Source organism: Typopeltis vanoorti, chromosome 17 (assembly GCF_054136105.1).
Source record: "Typopeltis vanoorti isolate ZY-2024b chromosome 17, IOZ_Tvanoo_1.0, whole genome shotgun sequence".
Taxonomy (NCBI): Eukaryota; Metazoa; Arthropoda; class Arachnida; order Uropygi; family Thelyphonidae; genus Typopeltis; species Typopeltis vanoorti.
In genome coordinates, this window is record NC_143565.1 from 83,865,312 (window position 1) to 83,883,773 (window position 18,462).

Consider the following 18,462-nt stretch of genomic DNA (forward strand, 5'->3'; position numbering starts at 1 on the left):
CTTTATGCAGTGGAACTATTTTCCCCTCTTTCCACACCTTCGGGACTAAACCAGACCCGAGACTCAGATTAAACAACATGGTCAAGGGCATTGATAATTCTTTAGCCGCTTCACATAAGACCCGTGCCAGTATACCATCCAATCCCACAGAGGTATTCACATTAAGGTTCTGTAATAGACTATTCACCTCCACTTCATTCATCACAATTCCCATATAAACTAATGGTTCCTTCATTTTTTCAATGTCATGACCTGGATGATATACTCTTGCAAAGTGCTTGCCCAGTAATTCCACTGTATCGACTGATTCAGTGACCTCCTGGCCATCGTCATTCCTTAAAATTATTCTACCGTGTACAGTTTTTCTTTTACTTGCAGCATATTGAAAGAACTCTTTGGGATTCTCTTTAGCTTGCATAACTAGTTTCCTTTCATAATCCGCTTTTGCTTTTCTTACCACACTCGTTACCTTTCTAGCCTGCACTTCATACCGTTTGTGTGCCTGCAGGTCACCTTTCTCTTTAAATTCCCTCCACAGTTGTTTCTTTTTTTGCAATGTTATAACTTACACTTTTTTACAAAATTACCACTGCTTGATATAGTAGCTTTGAATAATGTAGCTTTTGCTCAGACATTGTGACAGCTCTTGCAAAACTGACAGAAATAATGATAATTTAAAACTGCACTCTGAGCAGATTAGTGAGTTGGATAGGCAATTGGCTACTCTACGCTTAAGGGTAAAAAATCGGGGTCCGAGATATATGCGGAGATTTTCGGAAACTAAAGTTTTCAGGAAGAAACTGAAAATGGGTATGACTTACCAAGAATCTCCCATTCGCTATTGCTATTTCTGGCCTAGAGAGCGGTTTCCTTGTGTGCATCCTACCAAAATTGCATCATCTTCTTTCCCATTATTTCAAGCAAAAGTCACCAATGATCAGGGCCCTCGCCAGATCGTGAAGATCTGGCGAGGGCCCTGATCATTGGTGACCAGATCCTGAAGCATACAATTAAATATCATCCATAATGGATTATAAGACAAAAATATAAGAAAATCTCCAATTGCTATTTTGTTTTTATTACAATAGAAACATTAATGCAAAACAGTTACATAATAATATTAATTAAATGTTTTGGGATATTTCACAATAAAACTGTTTATAAGCTCTTCTAAGTTTAAATTATAAGCTATGTCCGCCTCTATCAATATAGTTGCTAGACCAACCAATCTTTCTTGGGTCATTGCTGTTCTCAAATAATTTTTATTCAGTTTAAGCTTAGAAAAACTTCTTTCTGCACTTGCTATGCTAACAGGAGTCGTGAACAATATCCTTATGCTGGTGGTTATGTTGGGATAAATTTCTACAAGATTTTGGTTATGTATATATATATATATGAGAATTCATTTTTACTTGGTTGGAATATTATGGAAAAACTTTAATGACTGTTACCGAGAGATAAAAAGATGACAAGATATATTTAAAAAGATACTACTAGTTTACTAGTTTCGTTGAATAGATCAACATCTTCAGGTATCACAATCAAAGAAGTATATAAAAAATTACAGAGACTTAAAATTGTAATAACAGAACAAGTATAAAAAGACAGTAGTCTGTTTGAAAAACAAATGCGAGTATGAGTTTCAAACAAACGTATACTACGTTTGTTTGGAACTCATACTCGCATTTTTTTTTTTTTTTCTCGAGTTAAATTTCTTGAGAATCTTGGCATTCAGTTTTGGTGAAAGAGAGCTGATGTAAGGCAAGGAGATAAAGGCTCTTGGGGAAGAGAGAGAGATCTTCATTTAACTTCAAAACTTGCTTCACTACGCTTCCAAAACTTCGTTCATTACTTAGCAAACATAAACAGAAACATCTTCCTACTCAGTCTCCAGGAGTGTACAAGATTTTGTGTGATTGTGGAAAGCCATACTATGGCCAGACTGCTAAATCCATCCTTCTACGTTTGGATGAACACCGTAGAGATATCTCCTATAACAGGACTAGAGCTAGCGTGCTCTCTCTCTAGCCACGTTCTCTTTTCAGCTAACTCAGACGAAAGCCGCCAACACATTGTAAACTGGACTCTAACTTCTAACATCCATGTGTGCTACGATGAACTCGAAAGAAAGATTGTCAAATCCAGGGAAATTTCTCTAGATTCCTTTCATACCAACAACAGCCTGAGTTACAATCTCTCTGATGCACACGTTGCTTCTGTTCAGTACTGGTGCACTCGCGACAGCGTGTAGTATACGTTTGTTTGGAACTCATACTCACATTTTGTTTTCAAACATGCTACTGTCTTTTTATACTTGTTCTGTTATTACAATTTTAAGTCTCTGTAATTTTTTATATACTTCTTTGATTGTGATACCTGAAGATGTTGATCTATTCAACGAAACTAGTAAACTAGTAGTATCTTTTTAAATATATCTTGTCATCTTTTTATCTCTCGGTAACAGTCATTAAAGCTTTTCCATATATATATATATATATATGTATGTATATATATATATATATATGCGTGTATGTATGTATATGATAAAATTTAGTGAGAACCACTTTTCTCTTATTATTTTTGAGATAATTTTTAATTCTTCAAATAAATCTATTGCATCTACATCAGATGTTGTAAAATATCTTGTTGCCCTAATACAGCACCTACCACAATATTGCTGAATGGGCATCCTTAATTAAGTGATGCCGTGAGGCAGGCTGCCTCTATGCTATACACCCCTGTCGACAGTACTGCCAGTAATTTACAAGACTTGAGATACGTAATGAACAATCCTTTACGAATGACTAGTGAAAAGTGAAAGCAGGGCACGAAACAGACAGCAATGGCAAGTTATTAAGACTTGCATGTGATTGGTGCAGTATTAACAAAAGATCGCATGACTGGGAGATAAAAGCAAGCTGACAATTGAGTTGAAATGCTAACTCTCTTCAACGAAATTCCATAATATGTGAAACTGTCATTACAACATTCACTGCATATATATATATATATTTCTTAGTTTTAACAAGTTTGGTTGAATTTTATTGCTGCTTTGTGGCTGGCAGAATCGCGTGCATGTAATTAATAACAATAGTTTTTAGTTAGATACTGTGTTGGCCGGTGCAACATATGGTTTTGCTTGAGCCTATACAGCATAGTTTCTGTATCAGAGGACATGGGATTTATTACTTAGTGTCTTTTTTATCCCAGTTGTCTAATTGCACTATTTGTTGAGAAATATATTGCACACTGCTTGTATCTTATTTGCTGACGTAATAAAAATACTTGTTTTTCTTCCCTCTTCAGCATACTAGCTATTGGGGAGGACATATATTGTTTACTGTGAGGAGCAAGTTACTACCATCCCGACATGAACGTGTTTAAGCTTTTTTTTTTTCATGTGCGAGGTATATGTGAAACTTTTTAATTTTTTTTTCCGAAAAGTGAAATCAGGGGTGCGAGTTAGAGTTATATTCGAGTAAGTACGGTATTTCAACTATGGATAAGTACATTGGCACCTTCTTCAAATGGAAAAATAGCTCAGATGACAGTGATAATACAAAACAAGTTTGTAACGACAGTTTGTGTGTAGTTTCTGAAGAGAAAGACGTCTGCAATGAATCCACAGAAACACAGAATTCCCATCAGTTGCAATGCGATAATATTATACGCTGAATCTGAATGAATGGAAAGATTTGCCCACTTGCTGGACACTTGACCAGTAGATTGCATTCAGTGGTAAATACAATTGGTTATTTTGTAAGGACGGTGGTTTGTTGTGTATAACATGTGCAGAGGTACAGACCCTAGGTTCAAGTTCTTCATATCAGGGTATTCAATTAGCATCAGAGTGGATAAATAGATTAATGCATATTAAAGGGAAGGGTCTAAACAGGCTCCACAGAGTGTAATAACATTTTTTAAATTTTATTTAAAAAATGTTGTGACACTCTAGCAATAGCCTCACATTTATGATCCTTACATTTTAGGGCCCCGGAACTTATTCGTTTAGAGAATTTTAACTACTGGTCTGAACTGATGTGGGTTCCACAGTCAGTTTGCTTGAGTTTAAGTTTCTTGGGAAAAAAAAAAAAACTTCCTGAGTCAATCTCTTGCCTATGTCAGAGTTTGATTAACTTTTGAAAAAGTTAGAAAGTTCCTCTAGTTGGAGATTAGAATCATACTTAGAACATCTTTCTTCAGGTACCTAGCACTATGGGTGCAAATACTATTTCCAGAGGATACACACACGGCTGATATATAAAAAAGTTTCAAGGATATGAATAGAAGTTGTGAGCAAGAGGATGAAAAGTGGCTTTTTTTTTTTTTTTTTTTTCAGGCAATGAATTCCATGGATTGGACCATGGAATTCATTGCCTGATAGGATAATAAAAGCATTTGTGAATGAGAATGAGGAGTCAAATGATAGGTTTGTCTGTGATGGGCTTCCCACAATGAGTCTACATGGAGTTTCTGATTAATGTTTCTGGAATAGCTGGAGGTTGTAGTCCATGCAGAAAACGGTGTAAGGAAAGCTATTCTGAAGAAGAAGAGCAATAAATGGAATAAAAGAGGAGAATGAGAAGTTGGTTAAGTTTTGAAGTTGAATTAAGTATATATGCAAACTAGCAGTTGCTCTGATTTTTACATGTTTGGAGGAAAGTAGAAAAATGCTGGTATCCAATTCATTGGTGCAACACCTATGAAAATACATCTGTGAAAGGGAGGTGATCTATTAAGCTGATTGTCCTCTGAGTGTTATTAAAACATTCTTAGGATGGATTTGGAATTTATGTTATGGAATTGTGTGAATGAGATTGGAAGAGAACACACGAAGTTGAAGCTGAGGTGGATGTGATGAGTTGTGTTAGAGAAGAAATCCAAAAAGGGAAATCATCTGCATCAACATGCAGTAAATGACTAGAAAGCAAACTGGCAATGGAATCACTATGAACTAAAGTTAGACCATTGAATGATAGCAGATTTCCAATCAAATATCCTAGAAACATCAGGTATGACCACATAAATTTTTCAGATCTTTTTGTGGTTTATGTCCAGAAGTGGATATTGTTGGTCATGAGATATGCTGTGGAATGAAAGTGATGAAATCCATATTGATGAACCGTAATTAATTGGTGGGTCTCTAGGTAGCAAAGAAGTTGACTCTTGCTCTTCTCCATTGTGTTCGAGAGGTTGAGGTTAGGACAGTGGCACAGTATGCAGTGTCTGTGTGGTGGTGGGGGTGTGAGTACAACTAGATGAAGATTATTGATGTCTGTCCCGACCAGTGAGTATTTTCTGATGTCTTTCTGGCGAAAAAATGTTCATGTGGAAGGTGATTTCAATTAGCTTTCCTTGGTTTTCTATACAAGAGTTGGAGAAGAAGGTTGATGCCAAGAGATTGGTTTTTCTTTTGGTCATGGTGCCATCTGGATATGAGAGGCATAGAAGTGCAAAAGTCATGCCCAGTGGTCGTAGCAAGAGATCATAATGCTTAAATGTCATTTGAGCAGGAGGCTAGGTTTCTGCATTTGACTCTTTCCATCTGATTTGGAAGTATTAATGGTTTTATACAGATGGCTGTAGTGGACTGAGTGCAGGCTGGGGATTTGAGATATGCTGAATTTTTATCATGAACTGCTTTGACACATTTGTAGAACCTTTGATTGGGAGTTTTGTGTAGAGTGGAAGGATGCAAATCTTCATTACAGTAAGATTTAGTTATTCAGTTAGGGTGTTTGAATCAGTAGGTAGATAATAGTAGCATGTCTGGAAAAGAGGCAAAGAAGTAATCAGAAATCATCCCATTTGGCACTGTTAAGGTTGATCTGCAGAAAAGGAAACTTGGACAAATTATGGTCAGAGTTATCGAGAGGAAGAGAGAGGGAGAAGTGCCTAAGAAAAAGATGCAAGGCGATGAGGATTATCTAGTATTCTGATTTGTAGCTGGATAATTAAATCATTACTAACAGCAAATACGTAATCTCTTCTAGCCTGATATGTAAATTTAGAGAAGTTTGAATTACAAACATTGAATTTTTCAGGAAAATTATCTTACTGTTTAGGTAATTAGATTATTCCTCCACTACTCTAAAGGAGTGGTGAAGGTATGCAAATTAAAGCAACAGTATGTGGCAAGGAATTGTGCAGAGTGTACTGTCCAAAAAATGTTCTGCACAGTTCGTGACAGTAGTTGTTGAAGCTTCTGTTTGAGGTTCTGCAAAATACCATATCCAGTTTTAGTGTTTGTAAATGGTGATGCACATAATTTAAGTTTGAAATGAAGCTATTTAATGTTTTGTGGGAGATTGCTAATGGCTACAATTATAACAAAATTAAACAAATGCTTGTTTCTCTCTCCATCTTCCACCCCTCTCAACATACAAAATAGCATTACTATTCTTATTCTTTGTATCTAGAGCACCTCAGAAAAAATAGTTGAACTTGAAAGAAATGTAATCTCTATTCTGCTTTGAACCTTATATCAAGTTGGCTGCTCAGGTGTGAAGTGATGACCTATATAACAGAACAGACCAATAGGAAGGGTGGAATTCCAAAAATCAAGACAATATAGATCAAGTTATAACCAGTGGTCAATTGGCAATAAACAAAACCTAAAAGTAACAGGACTATAGAAAATTTAACTAAGCAGTTTAACCCATTTAAGGATTTAATTATATATTTTTTATTATTTTTTAAATTTTGCCCTTCTTTCTTAATCTCCCCAGACAGGCTAGGATGAACAATGGACTGAGCAGTTAGAAGTCTTTCTACTTGGTTATACTATAAATTAAAGATACCAAGAAATTATATACTTGGTTTAATCCTTTATCATATATAATCCTTTATCAATTTTGACATTTGGGATGATGCATCCCAAATGTCAAAATATTTCATCTTAAATCTCCCTCAGAAGTGGATACTAGTTATAAATAACTCCCTTTTCAGACTTATTCATATATTTTCCTCTTCGTTAGGTATTTTTACTGGTGCCATTTTCTGATGAGCTAGCTTCTGCAATATCCCCACTTTCCTCTTAGCCTGTAAAAGCATGAACACTTGCTAGTCAACATCCATTCATAGTTTAACTTCAAATCTTATGAACCAACTTTTTGTCTTCCTTGTTCATTCTATCTAAAGCTGTTCTTCCAAACAGTACATGGGTACTGTAAGCTTTGCAATCTTGCATGGATGGGATTGATCTAAAAAGTGGGAAGGAGAAAGGAAAAGTGGGAGGAAAGGAAAGATAGTTATCTGAACCTTTACATCCAGCTTTCTTTACACATAAACACATCTGTTGCTTTCTTAATCTACAAAAAATTCAGAATATGCTTTTACTCTTAATACTTCTCATATTAGCAGCTGTACGCATTATAAAAATCTCAAATCTGTGCTACATTTGTGCTTTTTTATACATTTGGGATTGAGCACCAAAACTTTTCTGAACATCCTTGATTCTGTTCTGAAGAGGAACAGAATAGCATGGATAATTGACAGTCCATCTCTTACTAACTCACTTTATTCTTTTTTACACAGATTATCTGTTTGTGCATATGCCTTTTCAATAGATATCTTCATACCAGTTGTTTAACTGAGCTACCAACCATAATCCCACCACTTTTCTTTAAATCAGTAAAACATAAGCAGCTGACTAATATTAATACATAATTTTATTCGAAACTATTTCCCCTTATTCCACTCGCATTCATTTGCCTCCATTCTTTGTGATAGCTATCCTTCTCCAGTTTTGCTTCTGCAGCTAAAGACTGCAATCAAAGAAGAAAGAAGCAAGCTTTTTATCATTACCAGTCCTCATCAGCACTTGATGATGTACTGTAAGTTTTGTGAACCCTCATTTCTTGTATTGGCAAACACACATGCAGACTTTATGAGAGATCAACATGAAATAAGCAAAACAAATTTTTATTGAATATGTCTTCTTTAATTAAATGGTATAACAATTTATATTGTATTTATGCTTATGGAAAAACTTTTGTTATAGGTCATGTCAGCTTTCATTTGTAAATCCAAAATTGATGTTCGCCTCTGATTTTATCATGGATGAACGACAAGCTGCTGAGTGTCGAGCTGAAGATCTGTTTTCACATTGTATACAGTTAGTCAGGAGGTTGGATGTTATTGGTATAGCAAAAGAAGAATACCTGGCTTTGAAAGCACTACTTTTAACCAATGCAGGTAATGCCAAATGCAGCCTCTCTCTCTCACTCTCCTTGTTATATCAAAGATCATATATCGTATTAAAAGTTCAGCATAATGGTAAAATCTTGCTGGTTGATAGAAAAAGATATACACATCAGTAGAGGAAAGTCCAACTTTTTTTTTTAAATTGACTCTGTTTACTATTATTTGCTAAATGCTATTAATTACAAAAAAAAATTTCAGTACAACAGTGCAATTCTTTTGCAGTAATAAAGATTTTTGACTAAAGATATATATCCTTAAGGGCACAGGAGTAAAGATTCCTCTTCCTCCATACCTCTCCCTCTTCTAAGCAGCATATGCCACTGACACATACATAGCTGTATCTCATGAATATAATGTTTTAAATATTTTGGACTTGAATATTTGATGTCTATGCTGCTTTTTTGTATTGCCAAGTTTCAGAACATCTAGTTGAGTCAGTTGCTTAACTATATTTATATATTTTTCTTATGCTACACTTCATATTGCATTAATGAAAATTGGGATGGATAGTGAGCATTTTTTACCCATAAGAATTTATATAAAAGAGGTACTTACATCCAGAGATCTCACAAATACAGTTTCAAATATACAGTAGCAAAATGGAGATTAATGGCACTCGTTAACATGACATTTCAGGATTCTCATGGCTTCTTATTTTTCCTCAAATTCTTGCAGAAATGACTTTGGTAAATGTCCTTGTGATATTCCTAAAAAACACACACACACTGTTGAATAGCCCTCTGATATTTCACCCAGTAAGAGATAAGAATATTTTCTAAACTGGATATCAAAAGGTATATCCTAGTTCTGATGGCATTTCTCTGATTGTACTGAAGGTTTGTACACAGTTGAACCCTCCCTCGTCTTTCAGTGATATTTATCCTGCAGGCTGGAAAATTAGCCTATATTCAATACTTTTCTAAGAAGGGCAACAAATCTTTGGCATCTAATTACTGTCCTGTTTCACTCACTTCATTTCTTTGTAGGGTAATGGAGAAAACCATTAATACTCAGCTTCTATACTGCCTCAAAGTCTCTCAGCTAATAAACTGTCACCGTTATGGATTCTGCCTCTGCAAATTGGAGGGGTGGGGTGGGGTTCTAGCTTATGTTACTCACCTTTGGACAGATGCTACAGAAAAGTATGGGGAATCTCAAACGCAATCAAATCTTTAGATTTGATTGGGTTTGTCACAAAGGCCTGTTAGGTAAGTTCCCATCATATAATCTGATTTCAGCACCTGAATTGCAGCTTTCTGTCTGGATGCATATTAGGTGGATATTTCTTTTGCCATTAGTTAATGGCAGTGTTAAACAAGGTTCTGTTCTTTTACTTACTTCTCCAGTTGACTGTAATCTAATACGTAGTTTTGCTCAGGACAGTATGTTTTACTCCTCTGTCTCATGCATTACCCCTTGCACCACAGAAATCATCAAAACTTCCAGAATATCAACTTCTATAATCCTAAATTCTGGATTTTTTTTAACCTAGTTAATTTTCAATGCTAGTAAAACTCTATCCTGTTTTATTTCTTACAAAAAAGAACCTTTTTTTCTTCCAGTCCCAGATTCGACAACATCTATAGAGATCTTGTCATAACAAGTTTATGACAAGATCTCTCTCTTGACATAAACTTATTACAAATGTTGCCTCCTGAGTATCAAAACAGTTAGGTTTTCTCTTTTGTACTAGACATTATTTTGCCTTTGAACAGCTTTTGACTTCATGCAGATCATAAATCCATCCAGCCGTTGAATACTATTCTTTTATACTATTGATGGTGCTACTAAGAACTCCATAAAAATACTTGCTTCAGTACAGAAGAGAGCAGTTAGACTGATTAATGACCTATCTCTTACGCTCTTCTATCATACAGATGCTCAGTTTCTGTTCTTTGCATTTTCTATAAATATTTCCATGGACACTTTTCATCAGATTTGGTATTGGTAATTGCCACACTCCCTTCTAAATCTGCTAAAATATGTTTAGCAGCTATTCAATATCTCTTCACGTTTTCTTTAATTCACATGAAAAAACACAAGCAATGAGTAATATTTATTTAAAGCCATATATTTTAGCCTGAATATTGCAGGTCATCATCAGTGACAATGATAACAAGGCAGAATGTGAACAATGGGTTGATTTGAAATAGTAAGGGCCATGAGATGTTAAACATAAAAACAATGCAAATGGCATAACTGAGGAAACATTGCATTAATAATTATTCATTAACTCTGTTTACAAACCAAAAAAAAAAAAAAACTTTAGTCACGTGTGATTAGAATAAGACTTGTCCATATATTAGATAGCGAGAGGCAGTCATTCTGATTTAAGTTCAGATGGTGAAGTAAGGCTTCAGCATTTTTTTAAACAGACATTCAAATTTATAGTGACACTAGTCAAGTAATGTGTTTCACACCATAGGTTATTGTGATCTGTATTTATTCTGTGTTGTATCAAGCCAAATTTCTCAGATTTCCTGTTGATAATACAAAATTGGTGTTCTTGTATTCTCTTTTCTACTGAGAGTCCAGTTTGTCAGAAGTGAGAATGATGACTGTCACAAGGAACTTGGTAGATACCAGGAAGTTTTTATAATTCAAGTCTTCTGTGAGGGATGGTGAGCAGATTACTGCTGAATATAGTGTCCAGTGAACGTAGCCTTTTGATACATGGAAGTAATTAATTCATCTGATGGTTAGCAGAGGAGTAGAATATCTAAAAAGAATAATTTGTTATCTTTTTCTATTTCCATAATAAATTTAATTCGTTGATGTAGATTGTTTATTCATTATGGGGCCAGATCACAAAAACATCGTCTATATAATGAACCCAAAATGAAGGCTGAGGGTATATAGATGAGAAAAGAATGTCTTCTAATTGTTATAAATAAACGTTTGCAAAAGTGGGAGAGAAAGAGTGGACTTCCCATGGCATTTCCTTCAGCTTGACTGTAAAACTTATTTTGACAAATAAAATATCTAGAGTGAATAAAAAAGTCGAATAATTTCACTATATCCTGTGGATATTCTCCTAAAGTAGATGTAGTGTATCCTCAAGAGGTACATTAGTGAAGAGATTCTATATTGAAGAATATCTGTATCCTATGGTCTGAAACACGCTTACTTCATCTGTGTTACTATAAATTTGAACGCTTGTTTAAAGAAACTGCTTAGACTTTCCTTCACCATCAGAACAACTGCTTCTCACTATCTAAACTATAGAAAATTCTTATTCTAATCATGCATCACTAAAGTTTTTATTTTTTAAAATAGAGTTAATGAATAATTAATAAGGCTGTGTTTCCTCAGTTATACCATTGTGTTGTTTCATGTATAACATCATGTAGCTCTTACTGTTTGAAATCACTCCATTGTTCACATTCTACCTTGGAATTAACTATCTTTACCACTGATGATGGCCTGTGATATTCAGACTGTAATATATGGCTTTAAATAAATATTATTACTTATTTCTTGTGTTTTTTGTGTGACTCAGAGAAACCTTTTATGTATTATGTACAAGTAAATGTTAAAGAACAACTACAAATCCTTCATGGGGAAGAAATAGCCAAGAAAACTGGTAAATTTGGAAAATTATCTATGTTACAAGGTAAGCTGCGAGGAAGAATATCTTTTCTTAAAAAATGTTGCAATTTCAAGATTATTCTAAACTTCACAAAGCTGTGAAGGAAACCACCAAGTCTTCCAGTACGCACAATATCTATTTCATTGCAAGCCTGTCACTCGTCCACAGTCAACTTTCAGCTGCTAAACATGAACTAGCTATTAATATATGAGGGCGGTCTGAAAAGTTCTCGGCCTAACAATGAAAAAGCAAATTTATAATTAAAATATTATTTTTATTGTTCAACATAATCTCCCTTAAGACTAATACATTTATTCCAGCACCATTATCTCATCCCTATAGTGGTTCTCAGTAAGATCTGCACTACAGCTGCAATCACCTCTTCATTCAAAGAAAAACGCTGACCAGCAAGGAAGAGTTTTAGTTTTGGGAAGAGATAGAAGTCAGAGGGAGCCAAATCTGGGGATTAGGGTGGATGTTCCAACAATTCATAGTGCAGATTCCTTAATTTTCCTATTGCCAACACTTTTGTGGGCAGGTGCATTGTCCTCATGAAAGATGATTTTTTCTTCTGCAAACTGGGTCTTTTCTCACAAATTTTTTCGTCTAATCTGATTAAGAGATCGGAATAATATTCCCTAGTTATTGTTTTATCCTTTTCAAGATAATTAATAAACAAAATGCCTTTAGCATCTTTGGCACCGAACAACCGGCTTCTGTCCACTGTTTTGACTGCTGTTTGGATTCTGGTGTGTAATGGTGAATCCAAGTCTCATCCATAGTAATAAATTGATGCACAAAATCGGTTTTATTCTTGTTAAAACGCTCCAAGCACTGTTAGAGATTTTCATGCAAGTGCATTTTTGATCTGCGGTTAGCAAGTGTGGCACCCATCTTGTGCAAAGTTTTTTCATATGCATTTCTTCATGCAAAATATATCCTACACGTTCTTTTGAAATGTCTATAGTCTCAGCAATTTCATGCACTTTGATTCGCCACTCATTCAATACCATATTGTGCACTTGATCAATGATTTCTGGTGTTGTTACACTTTTTGGACGTCCTTCACGTGGATCATCTTCAAGGCTGGTACACACACTATCTTCACTGGGCATGTACAGATGCCGTATGGTCACTCTGATGCTCGGTGATGTGCCACACCAGGCCTCGCCATGTAGTCCTGTTGTTTGCTTTTCTGGCGACCTCATCTCTCTGAAGATCAGTCACTCCACACAAGCCATCCATCCATCTCATTGATGGTCTACCCCTGCCTCTTTTTCCAGGAACTTTACTTCTATTACTGTTCTGAGATGTCCCCCTTTCATCCTTTCTATGTGTCCAAAATATTTTAACTTTCTTCTGTCAATATCCTTAAGAAGCCTTAAAGTTCTGCTGATCTTTTCTAACACCCATTCATTTGTACGCCTTTCAGTATATGATATCCTCAACAGCCTTCTGTAACACTACATCTCAAAAGCAGATATCCGTTTCTTATCTGACTTCTTTAGGTTCCAAGTCTCACATCCATAAGTCGCTGTTTGAAAAACAACTGCATCCAAAATCCTCAACTTTGTTTCCATGGAGATAGATCCATCCTTCCAGATTTTAGACAGGTCTCTGACTGTTGTTTTAGCCATTCCTAACCTTTTTCTTACATCTTCTGAACAGCAATTCTTCACATTATTAATGGATCCCAGGTACTCAAACTTGCTGACTTCCTCAATTCTTTCTCCATTAAGGTACACTTGTTTCTCAAGAGCTTCTCTGTTTGTATTTCCTTTGAGAACCATAATCTTTGTCTTGCTAGGATTGAGTTGAAGTCCTCTGCTATTACTGATCTTGTTAACTTTGTCAAGAATTAGTGCTAGTTCTTCCATGTCATTATAAAGGAGTACTGTATCATCAGCATACCTCAGATTACTAATCAATCTACTTCCTATCCTAATTCCTGTCCTGAGCTCATCCAATGCTTTACGCATGATGTTCTCCACATATATACTAAACAAGTGAGGAGAAAGTAAACATCCTTGCCTAACTCCTTTTCCAACTTGAAGCCAGTCAGTCAATCCAACACCTGTTCTGACCGTGGCTTGTTGCTCCTTATACAAGTTGACTTTCCTCAACACACTGTCAATCTGATAGTGTGTTGAGGAAAACCCATTCTTTTCATTACTTCCCACAGTTTCACATGCTCAACCTGGTACAGCCACGTTTAAACTTGGCAGCCCATTTCTTAATTGTCGAAAACGAAGGAAAAGAGTGCCCATAAATTTTTATGAACTTCGAATGGATTTCTTTTGCCATTAAACTTTCTTTTACAAAGAATTTTATAACCGCAAGATACTCAATTTTATCCATTTCAAGGGATACAGACAACATTTGCTTCAAACAGCTGTATAAAACAAACTACTTGATAGAATGACTTCAATTTCACATGGATGCTTATGACAGATGTACCAACTTGGGGGGGGGGGGGGAGATCTTGCCGATAGTGTCGCCATCTATGGTCGAGGCTGAGAACTTTTCACACCACCCTCATACATCCTATCTCTGATCTCCGTAATTGTGTTACCTCCACTGTAGACCCTCAACAGGCCCATATAGTTTTGACTGTGGCTAAATGCTCTGTGCCATTTATTTAATAAACACAGCCAACATTAGATAGTAAATTCAATTTCCTTGTCACTAAGCAAAGTACACCTCATACTGTTCCAGAAAATCGTGTAGTTAACATCTCTGGATGCCCTTTAACTGAAAGTGAAATCCTTATTTTTCAAAAGGATATGATTTTGCCATAGTTTCTAAAAAGATACCTTACTTTAATTACATTTTCAACATTGAATGGAACTTATTCACTCTCTGGTGAGGATGCTAATAAGCTTCATTTGGAAGTTTCATGTGTCCTACTGAAATAAAAGCTTCCACCTACAAACATCACTTTAGCTGAAATGAAAGCTTTACAGTCCTTATGACACAACAGCCATCTTATTATTACTAATGCTGACAGGAGGAAAGCTACAGTAGTTATGGATACTGTAAATTTAAAAGAAAAATCTCTTTTATTATGGGATTGATATTATTATTATTATTATGGGACTAAAATACTCTGGATTAGAGATAGTATCTCTAATCCAGAGTATTTTAGTAATAAGGTGTGACACCTTTTGGCAACTCACATATGAAAATATGACTTCTGCATTACTTCAACCATGAAATCACCTCTGGGTCTGGCTCCCACTGATGAGAACCTCAATAAAGGTCGAAACTGGTCTGGGTAGTGACCCTTTCCATAATGCATAGCATTATACATACCTATAAGGATATGGGCTTTGCATTATGGGATACTAAGGCAAGCGATGTGAAGTTATAAGCTTCTGTATACAAGTTGCTTCAGTCCTGAAAATAGTTGTATACAAGTTGTCTCAGGCACAAACTTGTTTGCCTACACTTGGATAAAGCATTAAACCAAGTATATAATATCTTGGTATCTTTAATTTATAGTATAGATAAGTGGAAAAACTGGAACACTTAGTAGAGAAATTCCTCTAATTCTCACATTTAGATTTATTCCTCTTTTTATAGATAGGAATTATGCACTGTAACCATCCATATTTGAGCATTTCTGGTTGAATTCATCTACTCCAACTGCCTTTCTACATTTCAGGCATTTGATAACTTTATCTACCTCAAATATTGATATATTCCTGTTTACATTCTTATTGAATATTTTCTTCTACTATTCTGTCACTACTAGTTTCATTTAACATCTTTCAGTGGAATTACTTGAGATAACTAGATATCCTTTCTCTTCAGCTTTTATGTCACCTTTATCATCTTTTGATTCCTTTTACAATAAACACTCTTTCCTCCATTTCTGAGCTTTTTCAATAGCCTCCAGAAATTTTGCTACCTTCCTGATATTTATCTTCTATATTCTTACCAGAGTCATCCCATGATTTTGTTTAGCTACTTTTACACATAGCTTAGCGCTCTTACATTTTTCTCTGTATTCTTATCATTATTAACATCTGACCTCCATGAAGTTAGACTCATCATGAGATGCACACTATCACATACAATGCTCATGCAACTGTACCTTAAACTGATTCAGTGAGTCTACATTCATAACACACAGTCAAATACATTCCACTCACCAACCACTCTCCATGCAAAGAGACTGCTCCTCACTCCTTTGCATGCACTCTCCTTATATAGTTTCCAGGTATGGACTCTTGTTCTACTTGACCTCTCCCATTCTGTGGAAAATTTCCATGTCCTAGTGACAACCTCTAACCAACTTATATGTCTCAATCATATCTCCTCTCCTCCTATTCATGAGACTTTGCAAATTACATTCTTTCAATCTGTCTTCATACTACACATTCCAAAGACCAGTTGCCACCATCATTTCATGATCCTTTCTAACATATCCTCATCACTATAAAAAACCAGGTGACAAATCTCTGCACAGTAATCTGTGTGAAGCCTGATCAAGCCCTTATACAACGGAATCATAACCTCTTTATTTCTACATGTCAAGGTCCTTTGCATCATTATCGTTATTCAATTTGACAACTTCACAACTTGTACAGTGCGGATCCTGAATTTCAGGTCCTTGTCTACCATCACTCCCAGATCTGTCATCTCTTCTACCTCTTTCAAAGTTTCTCCACCAAGTGTATACTTTTCATCCTATTGTTGCTTACCAAATTTCAAACCCATACACTTTGCAACATTGAACTGATAGTTACACTTACCTGTCCATTCATGCAATATATTGATGTCCTCCTGTAAGACCATAACATCTGCTTCACTCTGCATTATTTTTTCGAATTTTGCATCGTCTGCAAACTTGCATATCACCAGTTAAACCCATCCCAATATCATTAATGTACAAGTTGAACAACAATTGCCACAATACAGATTCCTGCAGCACACCACTAGTGACTTTCCTCTTTCAGAATACTGCAACTCCATATACAGCTTTCTGATAATTATCTAACAGCCAGTCACCAATCCAACTCACTAGTCTCTTATCCAGTTCTATCTGTTTCAACTTATATAACAGCTTGTCGTGTGACAGTCTATCAAAACCTTTTGCAAAATCGAATTATACCACTGTATATGCATCTCTCTTGTCCAGTACATTTGTCACCTTGTTATAGTACATAAGTAAGTTGGTAAAACATGATCTTCCTTTAACAAATCCATGCTGACAATCACAGTGAATGCTGCTGTTATTAACCCATACTTGTATCCGAGTTCTCATATTTATCTTGAAAAGCTGTAGATTGTATTCCTTGGGAAACACATAAGATGGCAGACTGTTCCAGAGAGCAGCATAGAAAGGGATGAAGAGGAGGAGAAATTTGTTCTGTGAGCTTGGAGATGCACTGTGAGGGAGAGTGTTGGTTAGTTACTGCATGCACTGATTTGGATGCTAATTCTGGTAACAGCAACCATAGAAGCATTTGTAGAAGATGCAAGCAGCAGAAACTTGAGTGCCTGTGTGAAAGTGAGTGAAGTGTATCAGTGAGTTTGGGGGGGTCATGGATCAGTCTGACTACTCTTTTGTACACAGAGTCCAGTATCTATAGGGAGCTCTTGGGGACACCATCCCAGATATGGGAGCAATATTCAATGGTCAGACGAATTTTGCAATTTGTAAATAATAAGGCTGGAAGAGAAGGGTTCTTTTTTTTCTGTGATATAAGAGAAAGTTGTGTTTTGCTTGAAATTGACCAGATTGTCTAAACTCATTGATGAATGTTTTGGAGATCTTTATTAAGATGGTTGTGGTTAGGGCTTTAGAGGTTGTGGAGATTTTATCACCACAGTCTCCAGCTGATCACCTATCCTGTTGTTTATTATTTTAACGGTATAATAGAACACAGAAACTAAGTAAATAATTAATTTATTAACTTAATGCTGATATTTCGCTGGTGTTATAACCAGCATCTTCAGAGCACAAAAACACTGTTTGTCACATTACGCGAGACTAAAACAACATGGTGTACTTAAACAAAATTGTAGCAGCAACACAAAGACCAGAGTCCTGATTTTGGTACCCTCTTTCTGAAAAAAAAAAAAAAAAAACCTATCCAATTCATCAAATTATTATCCAACTTCATCCATTCTGGTTTAGTTACCAACTTGATGTGACAGTATCAAAAGTCTTTGCAAAATCTAAATATACCCTAAATATATCACTAATATGTGTCTTACTCATCCACTGCATTTCTCACCTTGTAATACATTGCTAAAACATAACCTTCCTTAACAAATCTCTGCTTGATCCTAACCTTCATCAAAACATCAGACACACATAATTTGAAGCAGCAGTCTTATCATTCTCTTTGTGAAGAATAAGTTTACTGTTTTCACTCTTTTGGTACTCACCCAATTGCAAGGGTGGTTAAACAGGTTAACTCACTGGAACATTCCCTTAAGACAGATCTAGTCTTACTGTCTTAACATCAGATTTACTTAATTCCTTGTATACCTTCTGGTTGCTCGCCATCAGTTCCCGTTATCATTCCCTGTCAAGCTTCTGATTCATACTTGAAATAGCTTGATGAATTATTTAAATGAAGGGGATATTAAATCCCACATTATTTCAAAGCCGAATAAGAAACTCAAAGATTGGAATCGAAGAGTTTCATGCCGAA

General features: G+C 35.6%; 1 protein-coding gene across 1 annotated transcript in view; it reads left to right on the forward strand.

Annotated features, from left to right (window-relative positions):
• ERR (estrogen-related receptor) overlaps positions 1-18,462 on the forward strand; it is a 136,413-nt gene that overhangs the window by 100,795 nt on the left and 17,156 nt on the right. Inside the window, exon 8 of the mRNA XM_090407404.1 lies at positions 8,003-8,196. Coding sequence (XP_090263530.1) covers positions 8,003-8,196 — 194 coding nt within the window. The remainder of the gene's footprint in view (positions 1-8,002; positions 8,197-18,462) is intronic.